The 21209-nt window shown below is 45.6% G+C and overlaps 1 protein-coding gene across 2 annotated transcripts in view; it reads left to right on the top strand.

Moving 5' to 3' along the window:
• The first annotated feature begins 13183 nt into the window (after positions 1 to 13183).
• Positions 13184 to 21209, top strand: part of PLPP1 (phospholipid phosphatase 1) — a 62887-nt gene continuing 54861 nt past the window's right edge. For both annotated transcript variants that reach the window (XM_054053667.1, XM_054053666.1), the window contains exon 1: positions 13184 to 13384. In XM_054053667.1, coding sequence (XP_053909642.1) covers positions 13327 to 13384 — 58 coding nt within the window. In that variant the 5' untranslated portion in view covers positions 13184 to 13326. The remainder of the gene's footprint in view (positions 13385 to 21209) is intronic.

The following is a 21209-nucleotide window of genomic DNA, read 5'->3' as shown; positions in this document are numbered from 1 at the left end:
CTTACAGAATCATTCCTCTCGTCTTTAAACGTGCTAAAGCGAAGCGGGTTCTTTATTATATGAAGTTGATGTATGGATTTTTTTCACTTTGTAAAACAGTTAATTATTTTTTTTAATAATGATAGTTCAATTAACTTGATAGAAAACAAAGCATACTATGGACATACATAGTGGATGTCATTAAATTTGCATTGCACCACTCCCATGTCACAGGGTCTAACATATTTCATAGACCTGCCTGTTCCACGTCCCCTCCATTTTCGGCGTATAGCTTTCCTCTTATCTTTAATTCTAGAAGCAGAGAAACACAGTGGTGAAACTCCACTCAGCATTCATGCATCACCTAGTCACGGTTGCAAAATTTGTTTAAGACAGCAGGTAACTAGGCAATAAAAAGCATGTTCAGTCTGGAGTACCAGTGTCAATCTGCCGCGTTTGCTCCAATATAAGTTAATTTATCACACACTTTGCAGACTCTTAAGCAAAACAAAGATCAGCTTCATGATAAATGACTGCTGCACATACGCTGCCAACTGCTGAGCCTGAGATAAGATACTCCCCAGCTGCCTATTTTTAGCGACTGCATGGCCTTTATACGCTTCTTAATTGCCTTAGTCATACAAAGTACAGACACACTGAGCAGATTTTGCCCTTTTGATTTGTGCAAGGATTCTACGATGAGGCTACTCTGCTCTTGTATTTGTTTCCAGAAAAATGATACTGCATGAGGTAGCCATCATCGTGGCTTTTTGGACCACGCAAATCTGCATCATCAGCCTTGCACACTGAAGTATTCCAACATGGCTAAAAAAATATGGACTTAGCTGGATGGATATAAGAAATTCACCCAAGGCTCCCTGGAATTCTGGAGCAGTCCTCATACATTAACAACTACACTCATCTTCTGGCTAAAACAAAGCACAGTTAAGATCAGCATAGTTATCCCTTAGTCTTGTATTGGGAGGGTGATAATTTGGGGGCATCGTCCCAAGTTTTCTTTTCTTTTTTTCACAGCATCTACAGGTATGGATTTCTTCACTATGTTTGTGTTCCCTTCTGAATGCTTTCAAAGGCTGGAAAGTTAAAATAACATAGAGTGGTTTTAGTGCAGTGCACCACACGTTGTTTCTATCATGTGAGAATTGCTTAACTGCGGTACACTTCAGCAGCACAATTTATTACAAACCTTGGAAGTCATTTCAGGAGCCCAAGGACCTCATGGACCTTAGTCCAATTTTCAGCAAGCTGCTCAGATGTGCAGTCGCTAGGCAGATGTCTGGAAACATGTTGTTGCACATTTATCTGCTAATGCAAACATCCCAATGCAAGCATTAACACTCCGGAGCATTATGTGGATTTGAAACAATCCCTGGAAGAGTTGGGTCCCATAAAAATTATTCTGACAGATATAATCCTTCCCCTTTTCTTTGCCAAGTGCTTGCTCTGACTACAGGAGCACATCAAGCGAGACTCCTGCCTGCTTCCACTGCTTCTGCTGCTCCAGACACTACAACATTCCTGCCCACTACTGACTTCACTTTTATTTGGATTGTTATTATTCTAATTGGGAAAGAAACAGCAATGTCAAAGGGAGAGATAAAACAGGAGATAAGAGGATATTTTTTTGCTTGCATCTGCACAGCTGATTCATATGGGACAGGTTTATTCCTCGATTAATGCCTCAAGGAGAAAAGCAGCAAAATTAAGGCTTTTATTTTCTTCTGTGGAAAATAATTCTTTCTTTCACCCTGTTCTGTGAAGTCTTTGAGGCAATGGCTGTGTGTACAGCACATAGCACAATTGGCTCTGATCTTACAGGGGCCTCTCAGTATTACTGTAATAAAAGTTAAATACCCAGTGGTCAGGACTTAATTATAATCTGGACATTTTGTGCTCTGGCAATAGATTACAGGAGCCACTAACTTGTACATCAAGGCACTGAATCCACCGCCAGCACAAGGGTGAATCCATGTAAAGGGACAAGACAGAAAAGTGAAATCCCACGTTTCCTTCTCAGCATGTAGGATGCAAATGAAGAGGAAATTATTTCAGTAATTGAGTGCTCTGTATGTTGGAGCAGCTCCATCTGTGCCTTTTTGTGTTCAACTCTGATGACTATCTCAAGAAAGCAAGAAGTATTTTATAGAATATGGAGAGGCAAAAGCTTTCATTAGATAAAGATTGCAGTAAGACCCATAATTCTTTGAAGATCCTCCCAAAATTCTTTAAAGATCTTCCCATAATTCTTTGAAAAGGAATTCTAAATAATTAATGTTGCAATTGTCTGTTGATTTATTCTCCTGTAACCTTAATTTTGTTTTGAGCAGGAACTGACCCTGATCATGCTCTGTGAAGAATAATTAGGGCATGCAAGAAATAAACATGCTCTGCAGTCAATACTGAAGTAGGTTTCTTTTTGCCTTGCTTGATTCTGCCAGCTTGATGGCTTTGATGACATTTTACCCATTGTTATTTCACTTTTAAAGCCCCCTCAGAATTTTTGTAGTTGCCATTATTTATGTGCTATTGTGACTGCATGATATCGGTGCAAGGAGATGTGCCCAAGGTTGAATTTTATTCAATATATTTATAACGTCTCAAGAAAACAACAACAACAAAGTGCTACAAACTTGTGAATAAATTCCTTCAGATCTGTGGCACTGGAAAAAAAAAATCACAAGTTTGTGGAGCTCAAATAAAAGCAACATTGACAACTGTAACAGCATAATACCATTACAAAAAATGTTGCAAAAGGGCTCCCTACTGACGTATTTCCATAACCATTCTGGTTATATTAGCTTGGCCTTAGCTTCAGAATGTAGTTTTAGATGAATATGACTGATTAGTATCACAGCAATGTCTGGAGGCTCATCTCCCCGTAGTAGGAAATGTAGGTGTTAAGGGACCACTGCTGTTCTGAAGGCTTTTCAATGAGCAGGATGTGTGGAAGTGAAGGGGCAGCAGTCAGGGGCTTCATCCAGGATGAATCGGGCCAGGAAAAAAAACTCAAATCTACTTCTTGCTAGATCTCTCTGCTTTTGTCTCTCCCATGCTGTATCTCTCCTGGTACTGCTGCTGGCATACAAGCCATCGTGAACCAGTACCGGACTGGGAGCTGCCGCCTCGCCATGGTTTCAGTGTAGGTTGCTGCCTGTTGAAAGCGTGGGGTGGGACTGCTGCTGCCAAGCAGGGACAAACCTGCAGGAGATACCTAAGGAGTAGATACCTTAGCTGCTGCACTCTGGATGCACAGCTTTGGTCAGCCAGTGAAGCACATGGAGAGGCACCTGGGAGAGGTGCAATGGCACACATTTTCCTTCAAGCTTATCGTCTTCCATCTGTTGAAGTGGATAGATCAATATCCAGATATATATGGAATCCGGCATAGGAGGATGAGTTACTGCTTTATGTGTGTGATGGGTCAAAACTGTGCGCCATCACAGAATCACAAGGTTGGAATTACAGAATCACAAGGTTGGAAAGGACCCATTGGATCATCGAGTCCAACCTAACATTCCCTAAACCATGTCCCTCAGCACTTCATCCACCCGTTCCTTAAACACCTCCAGGGAAGGCGACTCCACCACCTCCCTGGGCAGCCTCTGCCAGTGCCCAATAACTCTTACTGTGAAGAATTTTTTTCTGATATCCAACCTGAACCTCCCTGACTGAGCTTCAGGCCATTCCCTCTTGTCCTGTCCCCTGTCACTTGGGAGAAGAGCCCAGCTCCCTCCTCTCCACAACCTCCTTTCAGGTAGTTGTAGAGAGTAATAAGGTCTCCCTTCAGCCTCCTCTTCTCCAGGCTAAACAACCCCAGCTCTCTCAGCTGCTCCTCGTAAGACTTGTTCTCCAGCCCCCTCACCAGCTTTGTTGCTCTTCTCTGGACACGCTCCAGAGCCTCAACATCCTTCTTGCGGTGAGGGGTCCAGAACTGAACACAGTATTCGAGGTGCAGTCTCACCAGTGCCGAGTACAGAGGGAGAATAACCTCCCTGGACCTGCTGGTGACCCCATTTCTGATACAAGCCAAGATGCCGTTGGCCTTCTTGGCCCCCTGGGCACACTGCTGGCTCATGTTCAGTCGGCTGTCAACCAGCACCCCCAGGTCCTTCTCTTCCATACAGCTCTCCAGCCATTCTTCCCCCAGTCTGTAGCGCTGCATAGGGTTGTCAATAATGTCATTGGCAAATTCTTCACTGCACTACTGGTTTACCCTACTGAAGTTCATCTCACTAGATTCTTACTGCTGCCAGAGTTATCTCTCTTTTGGTAGCTGGTTTGACTGGCAAGCATGACCAGGGAGGGAAGAAGAGAGAGGAGATCAGAAGCCAGAGGTCACAAATTCTGCACCCTCTAAATCACTCCAACTTGCAATAATCTTAAGACTTCTAAAATAAAAGTTTCAACTAGATGTGTGGGGAGGGGGATAATATCAGGCTTGCCTATGACAAGGGCAGTCTGATATTATCCCACCCTGCAGGAGGGCACACAGTGGTTGGGGGGATGGGGTGCTGGTATGGGGCCCTCCAGCTGCTGCCCCGGGGGGTGCTGGGGATGCTGCAGCACAGTTGGAAGTCTTGCAGAGATGAGCAGGAGGCTCCTGAGGGAGCAGGAGCCAGCAAGGAAACTTCTGCTGAACACCTTAAGGGAAATAAAGGGTGTTCCACTAAAAAGGCAATATGTGGCCAACAGCCAAGATGAAGTGCCTCTACACAAACGCATGAAGCTTGGGCAACAAACAGGAGGAGCTGGAAGCTACCGTGCTACTAGAAAGCTGTGATCTGATTAACCATCACTGAAACTTGGTAGAACGAATCCCATGACTGGAGTGCGGCTATGGATGGCTACAGGCTGTTCAGAAGGGACAGAATGGGAAGGAGGGGTGGAGGCGTCGCCCTCTATGTCAGGAAAGGGATAGAACGTGAAGAGCTGTTATTGAAGAGTAGCCACAAACAAGTTAAAAGCTTATGGCTCAGAATAAAAGATGGAGGCAGCAAAAGGAACTTTGTGGTTGGTTCCTGATCAAGGCCACCTGATCAAGGAGAGCAAACCAATGAAGCCTTCTTTCTCCAGCTACAGGAGGCTTCATGCTCACAAGCTCTCATCCTACCAGGGGACTTCTCCCACATATGCTGGAAAAGTAGCACGGCAAGCTTTAGGCAATCCAGGAGAGTCCTGGAATGCATTGAAGATAATTTCTTAACCCAGGTGATAGACACCCCTGCTCAAGGGGATGCAATACTGGACCTGATGGTCACCAGTTCAAGTGAGCTCATCATTGATGTCAAGATCAAAGGCAGCCTGGGCTGAAGCGATCACACACTGGTGGAGTTCAAGGTCCTGGGGGATATGAGACAAGCAAGGAGTGTAGTCAGGAACCTAAATTTCGGGAAAGCAGACTTCAAGCTCTTCAAGGAGTTACTCAGTAGGACGCCTTGAGACACAGTCCTCAGGGACAAGGGAGCAGAACAGAGCTGGCAAATGACACTTTCCGTAGAGCGCAATAACGCTCAGTCTCCAGATGTAGGAAATTGGGCAGGGAAGGGAAGAGACCAGCGTGGCTGATTCAAGACCTGCTGGTCAAACTGAAGACCAAGAAGGAATTGCACAGACAGTGCAATCAGGGACAGAGAACATGGGAAGAGTATAGGGACGCTGCCCGGTTGTGTAGGGATGGGGTCAGGAAGGCCAAAGCGCAGCTGGAGCTGAACCTGCCAAGGGATGTGAAAACTAATAAGAAGGGCTTGTATGTCAGTCAGAAGAGGAAGGATAAGGAGAAAGTACCCCCACTGATGGTTGAAAATGGTGACCTCGTATCAACAGATAAGGAAAAGTCAGAGGTACTCAACAACTTTTTTGCCTCAGTCTTCACCGACAACTGCTCTCCTCACCCCTCCTGGGTCATTGGACAACAAGAAGGGGACCAGGGGAGTAAAGCCCCTCCCACTGTAGAGGAGGATCAGGTTTGTGACCACTTGAGGAACCTGAACATATAAGTCTATGCGGCCTGATGAGATGCATCCCAGAGTCCTGAGGGAATTGGCAGATGTGATTGCCAAACCACTTTCCATGATATTTGAAAAGTTATGGCAGTCAGGAGAAGTCCCTGGTGACTGGAAGATTGGTAACGTGCCCATTTTCAAAAAGGGTAAAAAGACGACCCTGGGAACTACTGACTTGTCAGCCTCACCTCTGTGCGTGGGAAGATCATGGAACAGATCCTCCTAGAAGTTATGCTAACGCACATGGAGGATGGGGAGGTGATTGATGGCAAGTCCTGTATGACCAACCTAGTGGCTTTCTGTGATGGGGTAACCACTTCAGCGGACAAGGGAATACCAAGGGATGTGATCTATCTGGACTTCTGTAAAGCCTTTGACACAATCCCCCACAAGATCTTTCTCTCTACTTCATAGAGATATGGATTTGATGGGTGGACTGTTTGGTGGATAAGGAATTGGTTGGATGGTCACATTCAGAGAGTAGCGGTCAAGGGATCAATGTCCAGATGGAAATCCGTGACGAGTAGTGTCCCTCAGGGGTCCGTACTGGGACCGGTGCTGTTTAATATCTTCATCAATCATATAAACAGCGAGACTGTGTGCACTCTCAGCAAGTTCGCAGGTGACTCCAAGCTGAGTGCTGCAGTTGCCACACTGTAAGGACGGGATGTCATCCAGAGGGACCTGGACAGACTGGAGAAGTGGGCCTGTGGGAACATCATGAGGTTCAACAAGGCCAAGTGCAACCTCCTACACCTGGGTCAGGGCAATCCCCATTTTCAGGACACAATGGGGGATGATGTGATTGAGAGCAGCCCTGCAGAGAAGGACATTGCTGGTCAATGAGAAGCTCGACATGAGCCGGCAATGTGTGCTCACAGCCCAGAAGGCCAACGGTATCCTTCTGCATCAAAAGCTGCATCAAAAGAAGCTGCATCAAAAGAAGCGTGGCCAGCAGGGCGAGGAAGGGGATTATGCCCCTCTATTCCTCTCTTGTGAGACCTCATCTGGAATACTGTGTCCAGTTCTGGAATCCTCAACATAAGAAGGATATGGAACCATTGGAATGGGTCCAGAGGAGGGCTACATGGATGATCAGAGAGCTGGAGCACCTCTGCTGTGAGGACAGGCTGAGAGAGTTGGGGTTGTTCAGCCTGGAGAAGGCTCAGAGGAGACCTTATAGCGACCTTCCAGTAGCTGAAGGGGGTCACAAGAAAGCTGGGGAGGAACTTTTTACAAAGGCATGGAGTGATATGATGAGGAGGAATGGCTGTAAATTGGAGAGAGGAAGATTTAGACTAGACATAAGAATTTCTTCACGATGAGGCACAGTGAGGCACTGGCACAGGTTGCCAAGGGAACCTGTGGCTGCCCCATCCCTGGAAGTGTTCAAAACCAGGTTGGATGGGCCTTGGGCAGCCTGGTCTGCTGGGATGTCCCTGCCCATGGCAGGGGGGTTGGAATTAGATGATCTTTAAGGTCCCTTCCAACCCAAACCATTCTGCGTTTCTATGATCCTATGAAAAGTTTCACACAGCCATGAATATTTTGTGAGTGCCCTTGAGGCATTCTTTCTTTCAGATTCTATTACTGTTTCGCAGCAGCATCTGTAATTGAAACAAATAATAAAATCCAATAAAGAGCAAACAGTGACATCTTCTTAGCCTTTGGGCCAACTGGTAGAGCACAGCTGATGTCCACACAGCTGCATTTTCTTCCTGTCACAAATAGTATAGGAGCATACAAAACTGCCACGGGGAATGTTCCGTGGTCTGTGCCTGTTAGAACAGAACACCACCAAACAGATGAATAGTATGGACAATCACGTGCCAGTACCTGTTGCCTGTGTGCTGGCTCCACCTAATTAACTCGTGTAGATGTGGCCTGAATTGTTTCTTCTAGAATATATTAAATGATCTTCTGAGGCTGTATGACACATGCTGTTAAATGCATATAAACAAAGCTATATACTTGGGGCTTAATGCATTTTCATTCATGAACATGAATATTACATCTATGCTATTATGCTGTTTGGTGATGTCCGCTTGATTCTTTATTTCTGTGGTTAATCTTAAGAAATAATTCGGGTTTTGTTTTCTGCTAGAACAGGTCTCACTGCTATTGCAGAAATGCTTTTGTAACTGTGACCTACAAGTGGGTGAACATAACCCTTCATGGATCTGAACTTGCCCAGGAGCAGAGGAATGGAGTGCCATAGGTGGCAATCTCCAGTCACTAGCCTGACAGCAGGAGGGTTTTGGTGAATAGACAACACAGTTCAGAAGAGATGTGGGAGTGAAGTACACAAACAAGTATTAACTGCATTTAAAGGGAAAAGAATTAGAGAAGACAGGAAACCCCTCATGCTTTGTTTATGAGAAATATAAATGTACTTTATTGCTTACAGCTCCCTTGTTAAAAACCAGACAAACACGAGACATAGAAGCAAAAGAAAGAAAACAAACAAATTGCCAGACCAAACAAAAGAATAGATATGAGGCTAAGATATTTTGGTGTAATCTAAATTCTACTTCCTGAAACATACTGCGCCCAAGGTGTCAACTGACCTCAGCGGTCCAGGTCTCAATACTACCTGTAGAAGCGTGTGTTGCTTTGTAAGGGGCAAATCCTCTGCCCTGGACAAAAGGTATAAGAGAAATTCAGGGGGGGCGTCTTGGCAGAATTTCCTCCTCCATCCTCTCTGCAGGTCTTTCTTCATGAGTGGGGGTTGGCAGATATATTCTCATTAACCACATGAAAGTATTGCAGAGTCTGAATCGGGACGAAGATTACAAACAGGTCTGAACTATTTAATCTCTGTTATTATTAACGTATTTCTGCAGTGTTAGAATATAGCCCTTGTCTGGCTTTGAACATACAAAGACTTGATTCAGATCAGGTCCATCCAGCCCAATACTGCGCAACAGTGCCCAGCAGCAGATGTTTGGGGGTGTTTAGGAAACAGCCCCCGCATAATGACTCTTTCCCAGCAGACCTGTCTTAATGTGGGAAATCAGCAGTTGTGATACTTCTTCAGCTACCAGGATCCACTGTTCAATGGGGGATCCGTTCTCTTTGAATTTATCTGGTACTTTTTGGCTCCTTTGTGATTTTGTGTCCCACAGGAGCCTGAGGCAATGAGTTCCACAACATACTCCTGTTGTCTGACATCTTATTTAGGTTTTCCCTGTTTTTATCTTATACAAATTAATGAACACTTGTTAGACATTTAACCTTCTCCACACTTTTTATGATTTTATTGATCTGTGCTTTATAAAACCGTTTCCCCTGCCACCATGTGAAAATCCTATTCTACTTCTGTTTCTCTTGGATCGAAACTGTTGTACACAAGTTCTAAAAATCCTTTTTGCCTTCCATTGAGCTTTCTCTGCTTTTACATTTTGATGTGGGATTGCTGGCATTCAGGAATGTGTCATATTGATAGTTGACGGATTGCTCTCGATGTCTTTCCCAACAGTATTCCCAGCGTTCTGGCTGGTGATCTCTCCACTGAGCACCCAGAGGATGGCTTCCGAGAACCATCCACCGTGACCCTTTCATCCCTTCCCTGAGTGGTAACAGTAGTTCAGAGCTATTGACTCCCCAACCCAGATCAAGCTACAGAGGAACAAGCCTGGGAAAGTCCCATGATTTACTAAGGCTGTTGATCTATATGAATGTTAATTGCACTTAAGAGTCCTGTTGGGTTAGTACTAATTAATTATCATACAAGTACCATTACAGAGTAATGATAAACTTCCTGGAGTTAAATCCTAGTACACACAAAACTTTTAAGGAGGATGGGCAAAACACTGAAGATCACGATTTCTACAAGAACCAGAAGAGAACAAATAGATGAACAGCACTTTAATTTGTTGTTGGTGTTCTCTGCTTCTCACTGCTCCCAATTAAACAAATAAAAAGATAAAACTTAAAAAAAAAAAGAAAGAAAACAACTAAATAACCATACCAAACAAGAGAATGGGTGAGAGGGGAAGAAATTCAAGAAATTCAGGAGAGTCTAAATTCCACAGAGTAATCTTAGACTACTTTAATATGTAAATTCAGTGAAGGGATAAAATATAACTTAGGAGCTTTTTGTGTTGCCTTCATATTACTTGGTTCAAAAATGTTCTTCAGCATAGACCCTGCTAAGCATATGAGTGGATCTATCTTGACACCACTGGGTCACCACGAAAGTTAAGAACGGTGGACATCTAAGTGCCCTGTGGTGAGGCACAGATGCCAGGAAAAGCCTAGCCAGGGAAAATGCCACGAAGTTAGAAGATAATACAAAACTCTCACAGTGCCAGGAGAAAATTAAACTTGGAAGACTTGATATTTGTGTCGTGTACTTAAAAAAAAAAATCCCATACCTCCAACTGATGCTGAATGTGATCTCTGTGTGTATTCATAATCAAATATGATCCAGCCCCTCGGAAGGTGCTGCTCCAGATGCTCTGTGATGAAGCATCATCAGTTTGCCATTCCACTACCCCGGGCAGTGTTGCTGCTGGAGATGCTGTATTATTTGTTAAAAGTGCTTAAGGATATAGAGATTTGGGTGTGGTTCCTTTTTTTTTTCCCCCCTCTCCCTCAGTTTTACACCAAAACATCCTTTTGTGCGTGTGTGTGAAATAAAAACAGAATCACAGAATCACAGAATCACCAGGTTGGAAAGGACCCATTGGATCATCGAGTCCAACCATTCCTAACACTCCCTAAACCACGTCCCTCAGCACTTCATCCACCCGTTCCTTAAACACCTCCAGGGAAGGCGACTCGACCACCTCCCTGGGCAGCTGTTCCAGTACCCAATGACTCTTTCTGTGAAGAATTTTTTTTCTGATATCCAACCTGAACCTCCCCTTGTGGAGCTTGAGGCCATTCCCTCTTGTCCTGTCCCCTGTCACTTGGGAGAAGAGCCCAGCTCCCTCCTCTCCACAACCTCCTTTCAGGTAGTCGTAGAGAGTAATAAGGTCTCCCCTCAGCCTCCTCTTCTCCAGGCTAAACAACATTTCTGAAGATGCAGTACTGGTACTAACACAACCCTCGAGTAATGTCAGGTTTTGCTAATTTAGTAATTCAGGCTGAAAGTGCCTGGGTTGGCACGCTTTCATGGTTAATACTTGTGTGCATATGAAGGCCTGGAAAAGCCCTGGGAGACCCTAGGACAGTGCAGTGCTAACCTAATCCCTCAAACTCTTCTCAGCTGGGGGTTTCCAAGACATAGCAAGCCCAGTGGTGGGAACAGGGTTGCAACAGTGAGGAGTCTCACATCCCTTGTGCAATGGAAAGTCTGGCGAGGAACTGGGTGACTGCTTTCTTTCCCAGATTCTGGCAGGAGATTGCAAAGATGCCTCTTCCCTCAGGCAAACTGTGTCTCAAGGGAGAAACAGAGATGTAGAAACTGCAATAATGTGTGATTAATTTTTCTTCTTGGTGAATGCTGTGCTTCTGCAGCCCGGTTTCCAGGTGGTTTTGAGCATAATCACTATCTTGCTTACATTCTTCCGGGAAGAGATCCATTCGAATTAGCGCAATCTCTTTGGTCTCTAATTTACTGTGTAGGGGTGTGGATGGGGAAAGCTGTTAGCTGCTTCGCCCTTACTAGATTAACATGATGCTTTTGGGTTGAAGAAGGCAATTACGGCAATTGTGCATGGAATGTTTGCATTGCTTGTCTTCAGGGTTTTCCAACCATCTTGCAATTTTGGGGATGTTATCTGCTCCTGATTTAAGACCTTGTGAACAATCCCCTGCTTTGTGAGGAGCAGAGCAGACTGCGTGCTTTTCTTTAAGCAACAGTTCTCACAAAGATAAGCCCAGTTTCCGTCGCTGCCAGGTTGTGCTCCAATTCGTTTCATTCTTTTCTGCTTTGTTAAGACAACGCGAGAATTTCTGCCTCTACGAAACCATCCCAGAATACTTCCACAGAAAAATGCACAGTCCATTGCACTATGCTTAAAGAAATCAAAGGTACTTTTGATCCCCAGAACCGCCCATTTTCATTTGTAGCCAGGATGCTTCTTAGGCGTTAAGATCAAATGGGGAAATCCCATACAGGCTGTTGTATAGAGCTTTTCTATATATTTTATCTGGCACAGCCTTATGTACCTTTTTAGACAGCGCCGTTGAATTGAAGTTACAGCATTTTAGCGATGCATTTCACCTCAAAAAAACTTGTTTCCCTCGTTAATCTGCCAAACCTGTTATGCAGCCTCTAGAATATAACACCAAATGAAGCTGTTTACAGCATTAAGAGGGTGGAATCCATGAGAAATCGCAGAGAAGTTTATGCCTGGTGGTTTGAGTGTGGGAAGAGCGGATCATCCCACCTGCAATCACCTGGGACAAAAAAAAAAAGGATGTGCTGAGTGGCCCCAGTGACAATTTTGTGCCCCACATCACTAACACCGGTGAATAAAGCTGTCGGGTTCACCGTAAACGCTATTAAAATAAAGACGGGGGTGGGGGGGTGGGGGTGTCCCGTTGTTCACTGTTTTCTTTCTAAATAACTGCTTTTAAAAAGGAAAAAAGATCGCGTTGGGCCGAAACTCGATCGATCGGCTCTTTCGCAATTTTCCAACATCGTTCCAGCGGTGGAAACAGCTTTTTCCTCGCTTCAAACAAACAAGTCGGTGACCCCCTACGGGTCGATCCCCGGTACCCGCAGCAGGGCGCTCGCAGGTCCCCGCGCCGCCCCCGGCCAGGGCCGGGCGGGCAGGTGGGGGCAGAGCGGGGCCGCAGGGCGCCCGCGGGCGCCGGGGAACGCGCCAAGGGTGGGACCCGCCCGCGGGAAACGGAGGGGGCGTGGTCACATGAGGGGCGTGGCCACACTGCAGCGCACACAGCGATTGGTCAGCGAGAATGCGCGGGGGCGGAGCGCACAGGGGCGTGGCCACAGGAGGGATGTGGCCACGGGACAGAGCGCACAGCGATTGGTCAGAGCGGGGGGACGGGGGCGGGGCGCCGAGGGGGCCGGGATACCTGAGGGGGCGTGGCCACAGGGCAGCGCGCACAGCGATTGGTCAGCGCAGACGCGCGGGGGCGGGGCGCTGAGGGGGCGGGGCCACGGTGGGCACGGCGCAGCGCGATTGGTCGCTGCGGTCGGCCGCCGGCGCCCGGGTGGGACGTGGGGGTCCGCCCTCCCCTCTCTCTTCCGCCCCCCCTCCCGCCCGCGTTAAAGCCCCGCGGGGCGGCGCGGCGGCGGCAGTAGCGCAGTGCGGGCTGCGGCGGTGCCGGGACCGCGGGGGGCGGGCGCCATTGGCCGCGGCTGAGCCCCTCCCTGCCGCCTCCCCGAGGCTGTCACCGCGCCGCCGGCATGTTTGACAGGACGCGGCTGCCCTTCGTGGCGCTGGACGTGGTCTGCGTGGTGCTGGGTAGGTGGGCGAGGGGGCGAGGGGAGCCGGCGCCGCGCTCCCTCCCTCCCCGCACGGCACCGCGCTGTAACCGCATGCTCGTTCTCCCCCGGGGCCATCCGGGACCGCGGGCGGAGAGGGGGGAATGCTGCCGCTTTATCCGCTGCTGCCTAGAGCTGCCTCTTCTTTCCATGTCCTCACGCTTCCTTTCCTTAACCTCTTCTGTCGGCTCTAACCCGGTGGTGGGAGCAGCCTGCGCGGGGAGGTCGGTGCCCGCAGCCGGGAGTGCGGTTGTTTCCCGGGATGGATCTGGCATCGCGGCTCCGTCCCCGGGTGCTCGCAGGAGGCGTCGTGCGGTGGGAAGAGCCTCCTGTTAGGATTCAGGTTGTGCTCGGTCTCGGTGGAATGGAACTCGTGCTCCAGGCTGTGGCTGGAAGGGGAGCGGGGCGCTCATCGGTGCCTCGGCCGTGCCGGGTGTGGGACCCCCGCACAGCGCACTGCCGCAGCCCTGCGCCTCTCCCCCGGTCCCGGGGACGGCACCTTCCTCACGCTTCTTCCCTCTGTGTCAGCCTCTGGTTCTGTTCCAGCTGCATCACGGCCTCGCGGCTGGCGTTAACGTGTTCCGTCTAAGCAGTGACACGGTGTAAGGAGAGTGATGTTAGTTATTGATCAGCGAAGGGGAAGCTTTACTCTGTAAAGAGCCGTGACTCCTGGATCTCGGGGTGTTGGGAGCCTGGGAAGCGCCTTACTATCTGCGGGTAACTAACACGTGGGAAGTGTTAGTTTTGGATATTTGCTTCTTTATCAATCGAGAGCGATGCTTCAAGAATCAATCCAGGTGCCTTCTGCTCACGTTCGGTGGGTGGTGTTCCATAGAACAGGCCTGGCTTATGGATTCCCTCTTGGCTGAAGGTATTCCTAGCATCAGTGTGAACATAATAAGCAACATTTTATCTTGCTTCCCATAGGAGGGGTACCTGTAGCTAATTGGCATTGAAGAACAAGATTACGGTGAAGGATGCGTTGCTCTGAATGAATGTTATATGAGGGAGAATGTTTGGAGGAGGAGTGAATCCCTGTAGTCCAGTAGCAGCAATCTTTATTTGGATCAGAAGTTTTTATAGCAAGGCTTAAACTTTCATGCTGTCGGTATGGCCCATAAAGCAGTTTTGTCTGTTTTGATAGTTGTCTTTGCAAAATCTTTATAATGGGGCAAAAGTTTGCATGATTTGTATAGTTTTGTATGTTAAAGATGTATGTGCACGTCCTGAGTAATCTTGAGTATTCATGGAAAACAAAATATATTAAAATCAAGACTATAGGAGGTATATGACTTGAGGAGGCATACGGCTTGAGGGCTCTCCATGTAAAAGCATTAGTGATTCCCTCTGTTCCTGCCCCAGGTTACTACCTGAGGGGGTAGGTTCTTGACTTTGCTCTGTAGGGTAATATCTATTTACACATCTTTTTCTGGCCCCATGTATTATTCGAATCACAGATGCCCTAATCTAATACCTGAGCATGCTGGAGTCTTGACAGGCTTTATTATCCCGTGGGCTTATTTTCTTCCTTCTAGTGGGGGCCGGGGAAGGGAAGTGCAAGCAGCGGGTAACATGAAGTCTCTTGACACCTGCAGCTTTAAACACATTGAGGTGTAGGTTTCAGTGAAACTGTGGCTAAGACAAAAATATGCATGTGTAGGAATGGGAAAACTACTGGATACAGGACCAATTTATCTTCCTCTTCTCCCTGGCTCCCATGTGATTGAGACTGGCCCTTAGAAGAACACAGATCTCTAGCTGGTGTGTTTAAAGGGGGAATTAGTTTTATTTTATTTTTTTTTTACTGCAAGAACAATAGCTTCTGTTGATTGGGGACTTCAACTCACTTTTCCCCCAACCCCCAATCCACTTTGATATCTGCTCAAGTGACATAGGTAACTGCCCAGATAACCACCTGCAGGTATTCAGAACATGATACACAGTACCTCCACTAAAGGGGCCTCTAAGAGAAAGCCGCTTTAACTGTGCGGTACTGAACGTTTAAGGCTATGTAGACCAACTTCAGTTGGTGATTGAACTCCAATCTCGGTGTGGCAGGCTGTTCTGCTACAAAAAGGGCAACCAGCAGCACAGCACAGTCCCCGAGGTAGCTGTTATTGTCATCTCCATAGTAAGTGCAGACGGGGTAGAAAAGTTTATTTCATTGTCTTGACGATACTGGGCAGAAAAAACTAAGGATATAATTTCAAGTTACAATGACCTGCCTTATCCATAAGTTCACTGCAGTGGAAGTGGATGACTGCCTTTTCATGTCTGTGACTCACGCCTGTTTCAGTCAAGCCAATCTTTGTGCAGGTTCAACTCTCCCAGCACAAGTTTTCCAAAGAGGAAGGAAGGGAAAAAGCTTTCCTGTGATTTCTGTGATTCAAATGCCTTTATTGAAAGGTCTGGTGAGTGACCAAGGTGGAGCAGAGGTAAGAGGTTAAGAGAGAGATCAAGAAAGAGCAAGCAGCACAGGAGGGAGAAACATCTCTCCGTTTGTTTGTGGCATTAAGTTATCAATCAGCTTGGTTGCCTGAAACTTCAGTCTGAGGTTCTGCTCAAGTGGCCTTAAGGGAACTCTCTCATCCACCTTACTGCCTAGTAAGGGAGAATTTGGGGAAAGCAGTCTTTGGTGCTTTGAGAAAATAAAAACTCTTTCTCTCTTATTTAAAAGAGAATTACCATCCTGATAGCACTAGTGTTTCAGCAGTAAGCTATTTTCATATTCTGTGATCTGACAAAAAAAGAAAAAGCTGCAGTTTTCTGCAGTACCTGTCCTTAAATAGGGCAGGGAGGCTGTATCTGTGTTCTGTGAGTGTGTGCTGATCTGCAGTGCTGGGTGTGTGCATGCTGCATCTCCGTATGCAGTTCTGCAGTGCTGCAGGCAACAGCTCCCTTTCTCTGTGCAGTCTGGTAGACAGCGGTCTGCTTCTTCCATCACTGGAAAGCATGAATGCTCTGGATCTGGACTGCAGTGTTTCTTTTTCCTGCATACTTCTGGTAGTTGTCCCTCCTGGTTTTTTCTGATGGAGAGACACTTTATATAGCATGGCACAGATGCATAAGTGGAATGACATTTCTAGACAACAGTAAAACCATTTTTCGCTTATACTAAGACTTGATTTTTATGATTTGTTACACTTTCAATGTGTCATGCAAAAAATAACGGCTTATTAGAATAACTTAGCTAGCTTGTGACTGATGTTTTATTAGGTACTTTGCGTATACGTTGTGCCACTCTTAGATGTCTGTTTTCTGACTACAAGTCAGGCTCCAGGCAGGTAAACAATACTGAAAGAACAAAGTTGGGTAACCCATGGTAATATTCCCGTAATCAATAGAGGAACTACTAGATACGTTTGCCTTTAGATCAAATGTGCTAAGATCAAGTGAGGTTGAGTTCTGCAGAGCTGACTGGATCAATAAGGAAAAACTCCCTGTGATGCTAGACTATAGGACAACTTGCATCTGGTCTGTGCTTGTTGTAATTCATGCCTAACTTGAGTTCAGGGATGCGATACAACAGAACTGTGTTTCTTCAGTCCCTTCCCTGACTGTGCAATCACTGACAAGCTACTGTAAGTAATTAGGGAGCGTACTCGTCAATGTATGATTTCTGCTGTAATGTGAGAGTATGTATAGCCTGTGATTAGAAAAAGTCATGTCATGTGGAAAATTTGGCCCTTCACCGTTCTGATCCACTCTTCCTCAACACATTGGAAATATTAAGTAATTACTTAGTTAGATTTAAAACTGCTGTAGAATCTAGTTATATTCAGTATGTGTGTAGGGTTTCCTTTTGTTTTTCTCCTTGCCGTGTCCTAAGCTGTGCTGGTTCAAGAGGCCAACTGCAGGCTTCCCTACTGTCCAGCCATTCTCTGGCAGTGGGGGCTGTCTGCTAGTTGGGTGTTGAGACAACTTGAGCTGCAAGCAGTACCCGTGCAAAAAAAAGGAGGTTGGCAGGTGGCTGCCGGTGGGGATGGTGAGACTGTGGCAATCTTTTTGCTGTGAAACTACTTCTGAGTACAGGGAGGAGAATTCCTAGTCTTCCAAAAAGGAAAACTTTGTGACTGAACCCAGAAATACTAACTGCTTACATCACATCCTTTAAGCTTACTATTTTAAAGACTTCTGGAATGTTTGTTGTGTGGCACAGGGCAGTACGCTAAAGAGGAGATGCATGAATAGGACAGGTGAGTTTACTTTTGCAGTAAGTGACCTGGGAGGTTGGGATGGCTGGACCACTGTGCACACCCTGTACATATTTTTGCTTTAGGTACTATCTGCCTTTTTGGGAGTGTTTACTCTTGCTGTCACTGTGGCATCAGTCTCTGAGGATTAAAGTATTGCTGTTCAGTCAAGGAAGGCCTGCTTCTGTGTGGGTTAGCACTTCCTGATTGCCTTAGTTCAAGTCAATCCTCCTCCCTTACTACTTGTGACTCACTGACACGTGTGTCACCATCCTTATTTTCCACCATCATGTGGATGCTAAACCTTTGTGGTAGTGCGTGAATACATTGTTAAGCTGTAACAGGCTCATGTGAAAGAGCAGCTCATCTTCAAATGACACTGTCCACCAGGTACGAGATGATGCTTCTTGACTCTCAGTTCATTGGAAATGTGGTTTCACCTAAGATAGGGAAAACCTTCCCCACTGTGCTATCTCAAACGTATGACACCATCCCTTGTTACTGTTCTTGGCAACAGTCACTGTTTATTTCCCCCCACATAAAGAAAGATGCTCTGTCCAGAGACTATCTTGCTAGGAAGCCTACAGAAAAGCTTCTTGGAACTCAGAGGTTGGAAGTCGATGAGTTAATGAACACTGTGCAAAATCAGCAACCTGGTTCTTGCTCTGCCTGGTATTGCTGTTAAAGTGTTTTTTGTTTTCTGACTAACCCTTGCCTCAAAAAGTTGTTCTTGTACTTGCTTTTTACAGCAATGGGTAACTCCTAATTCACCTTCCAGTGTCTTCCCAAGAGCCAAATCCAGAACTCTGCACTGTACGCTTTCCCCTTGGCATAATACAGAAAGATGCTTATTGGCGTGTAGTTTCCTTGTCAGCTGCTTGAGTCTTGGTGACTTTTTAACCTTAAACAGACAGAAGGGTTCTTGCGGCGTGTTTATGTGTGGAAGTGGTGAACTTTGCTTCAGGGAAAGGGAGGGAAGGTGCTTCTGAGATATTTTCTGTAGATAATGAAGTACCACACTAGCTCAATGATAAAATGGCTTACCTCTTGTGTTTGAAGAGGTCCTGCCTCACCTTTCTAGCTGCTTGGATGCTTGTTGAGTCCATGCTGAGCTGATTCAGTATACACTGACCTGGTTTTGAAGAGTCAGATAACATGAACTCATACTGACTAAAAGCAGCTTGGTTTGAAACCTACACAATCATAGCCCTGGTGGGAGGGGAAGTGGAGAGTTGAACTTATTGCCTGGTGCTGCATTGTTTTATGTAGCGCTGACAGGTGCTGATGACAGGATAAAGCTGCGACGGTTCTCTGTCTGTGACTGTTGGAGCCACAGAAGCAGGTAGCATAAAGAGGTGACCTGACTCTTGGAGGTAAGGTACCTGTGGATGAGAGAAGTGACTTGGATTTAACCCCAACAACTGCTAATGCTCTTTCCAGAATTAGTCAAGGAGAATTAAAATAAACTTCCCTTGAGTGGTGTGGAGGAAAAAAAGAGGGTACCAAACAGAATTACATAAAACCTTATTTGCAAGATACATCATCCACAGAGCCATGGCTTTAAAGAAGTCAAATTCAATGGTATGGGCTAGAAATTTAGATAATGGATAACTAGCAAGTGATTAGTTTTAGTCAACTTCTATGACAAAAATTAAGACCATTTAAAACTAGCCCAGAGAAGCAAAACTTCTAAGATACACTTTCTTACGCTGTTTTGTTAGAAGGATATAGTAGCTACTATGTCAGGAAATACTAATTGGTTCAGCTGCAGCAACAGCCCTCTTGGCTCCATCTGCTGAGTAGACATACAAGCACTTTTCCAGCCAGATTAATGTACTTCTGCACTTTATAAGCTGAAAGAAAACAGTGCTGCTTATATTAATGATCTTCTGCTTATCTCTTCTTGTGTAACAATCAACTGCTAATGAGTTGACCCACTTTCTGGCAGCAGTTTTCCTCTCCAGGTTGTGAGATTATCTTAGAGGCACCTGAGAAGCACAGAACTAAAAACCGTCTACTGACAAATTTGCTTTGTGTCTTTTGAACTCCTCTGGTACATGAAACCTTCTAGCCCAGTCAGGTCCAACTTTTAAAATCAAGACTTTTTGTTCATATAGAGGCCAAAAATAGACCCAATTAAGCAGCTTCAGCGAAGTGATACAGGGAAATCATGTTTAAATTGTCTGCTGCACTTATCAAACGCTTTTTCTGTTGTACATTGAGTCACTGGATTTAAAACCAGCACAAGAAGTATTAATAGTCTGGTCTCAGTCTGGACAGACTTTGCTGATTTGCAAAGAAGCAAAGACTACACCAAGAAGCAGTGTAACTCAAAAGTACGTTGTACATCGGTTTTATTTGTACTGTAGCTTCTGCCTCTCAAGTGAGGTGGAATTTTTCCCTCAAATTATTCTTAGCACATTTGTATCCATTTAACTTTTTTCTGTTATTTCAGATCTGCAGATTAGTGTAAGCCCGTTCTGCCTGACTCTTGGGCAGCTGAGTCACTGACGCTAAATGGTGCACTATACTCTGAAACTGGAGTACTGGGATGATAAGAAACAAAGATGTACGAGCTTATCTGCCTTAATTTTAAGTTATCCAAAGGGCAGTGGACTGTGCTTGTCTTAAGCTCCAGGGGCTAGATGGTAAGCTAGTGGTGGAGAGACCTCAGAGAACGGACTCCTAATTATAACCAGGTGAAGTAGAGCCCTGCACATAGCTCCAGCCAGTAACTGTTCCCCATTAAATTCCCCAGATCTCTCAATCAGTGTCTCCTTTTCTTGGTGTTTCTTGAGTGAGTTATGTAGCTTTTTGCTGACATGGGGAAATTAAGGCTTGGGTTTTGTTTTGTTAGATGAGCCTATACTGCAAAACTAGTATCCAGTTAAAATATTCCTAAACAGTATGGTGGTTAGGTCTGATGTTAGTGAATGGAAGTAAGGTCACTATTTCTGCTTGCAGACTCAGTCTATTGTAACTCTTCCCATCACTTCTTTAATCTTAAGACTCCAGTCATCAACACTAGAAAATTAAATCTCTAGTAATTAATATATAGAAACTAAGATCACAAACCTAGTGCTGATGATTTCTACTGAAACTAGAAAGTGATACCTGCTCAGTTATATGAGTACTGAAAGACTTTCTATGCTGTGGCATTATTCGTTACGCTTGAGTATCAAGAGCAACGTTGTAGAAATATTTTTTTACAATGAGTTTCTCGGGAATTTTTCTGAACCGGTGCAGAACAATTGCTCTTATAACCCTAAAATATATATAGAGTATTCTTGTTTTTCCTTTCAAAATTCCATTTAGATCTAGCTTAGTACAAAGCTTATGTTCTCAGAATGTACTGTTAAACGCTATAAACTTCAGGGCACCATGAAAAAAAAGTGGGTCCAATAACTAAAAATACTCCTCTTAAGTGTAGTGACGTGCTGTGGCATGTACAGTATGAAACGACGTGCTGGTGGATAACAAGGTGGACAGTTCTGTGGAAATTGAGTCCCTCTGTAAAACTGCCATAGTAAAGCCTGACTTTGTTAAAGGCTGTTAAAATAAAATAGTTATGCTTGCAAGACTCATTGGAAAAGGTATTTACACTCCTATCAA

This window comes from Cuculus canorus, chromosome Z (genome assembly GCF_017976375.1).
Source record: "Cuculus canorus isolate bCucCan1 chromosome Z, bCucCan1.pri, whole genome shotgun sequence".
Classification (NCBI taxonomy): Eukaryota; Metazoa; Chordata; class Aves; order Cuculiformes; family Cuculidae; genus Cuculus; species Cuculus canorus.
This window is presented reverse-complemented; position numbering and strand designations above follow the sequence as displayed.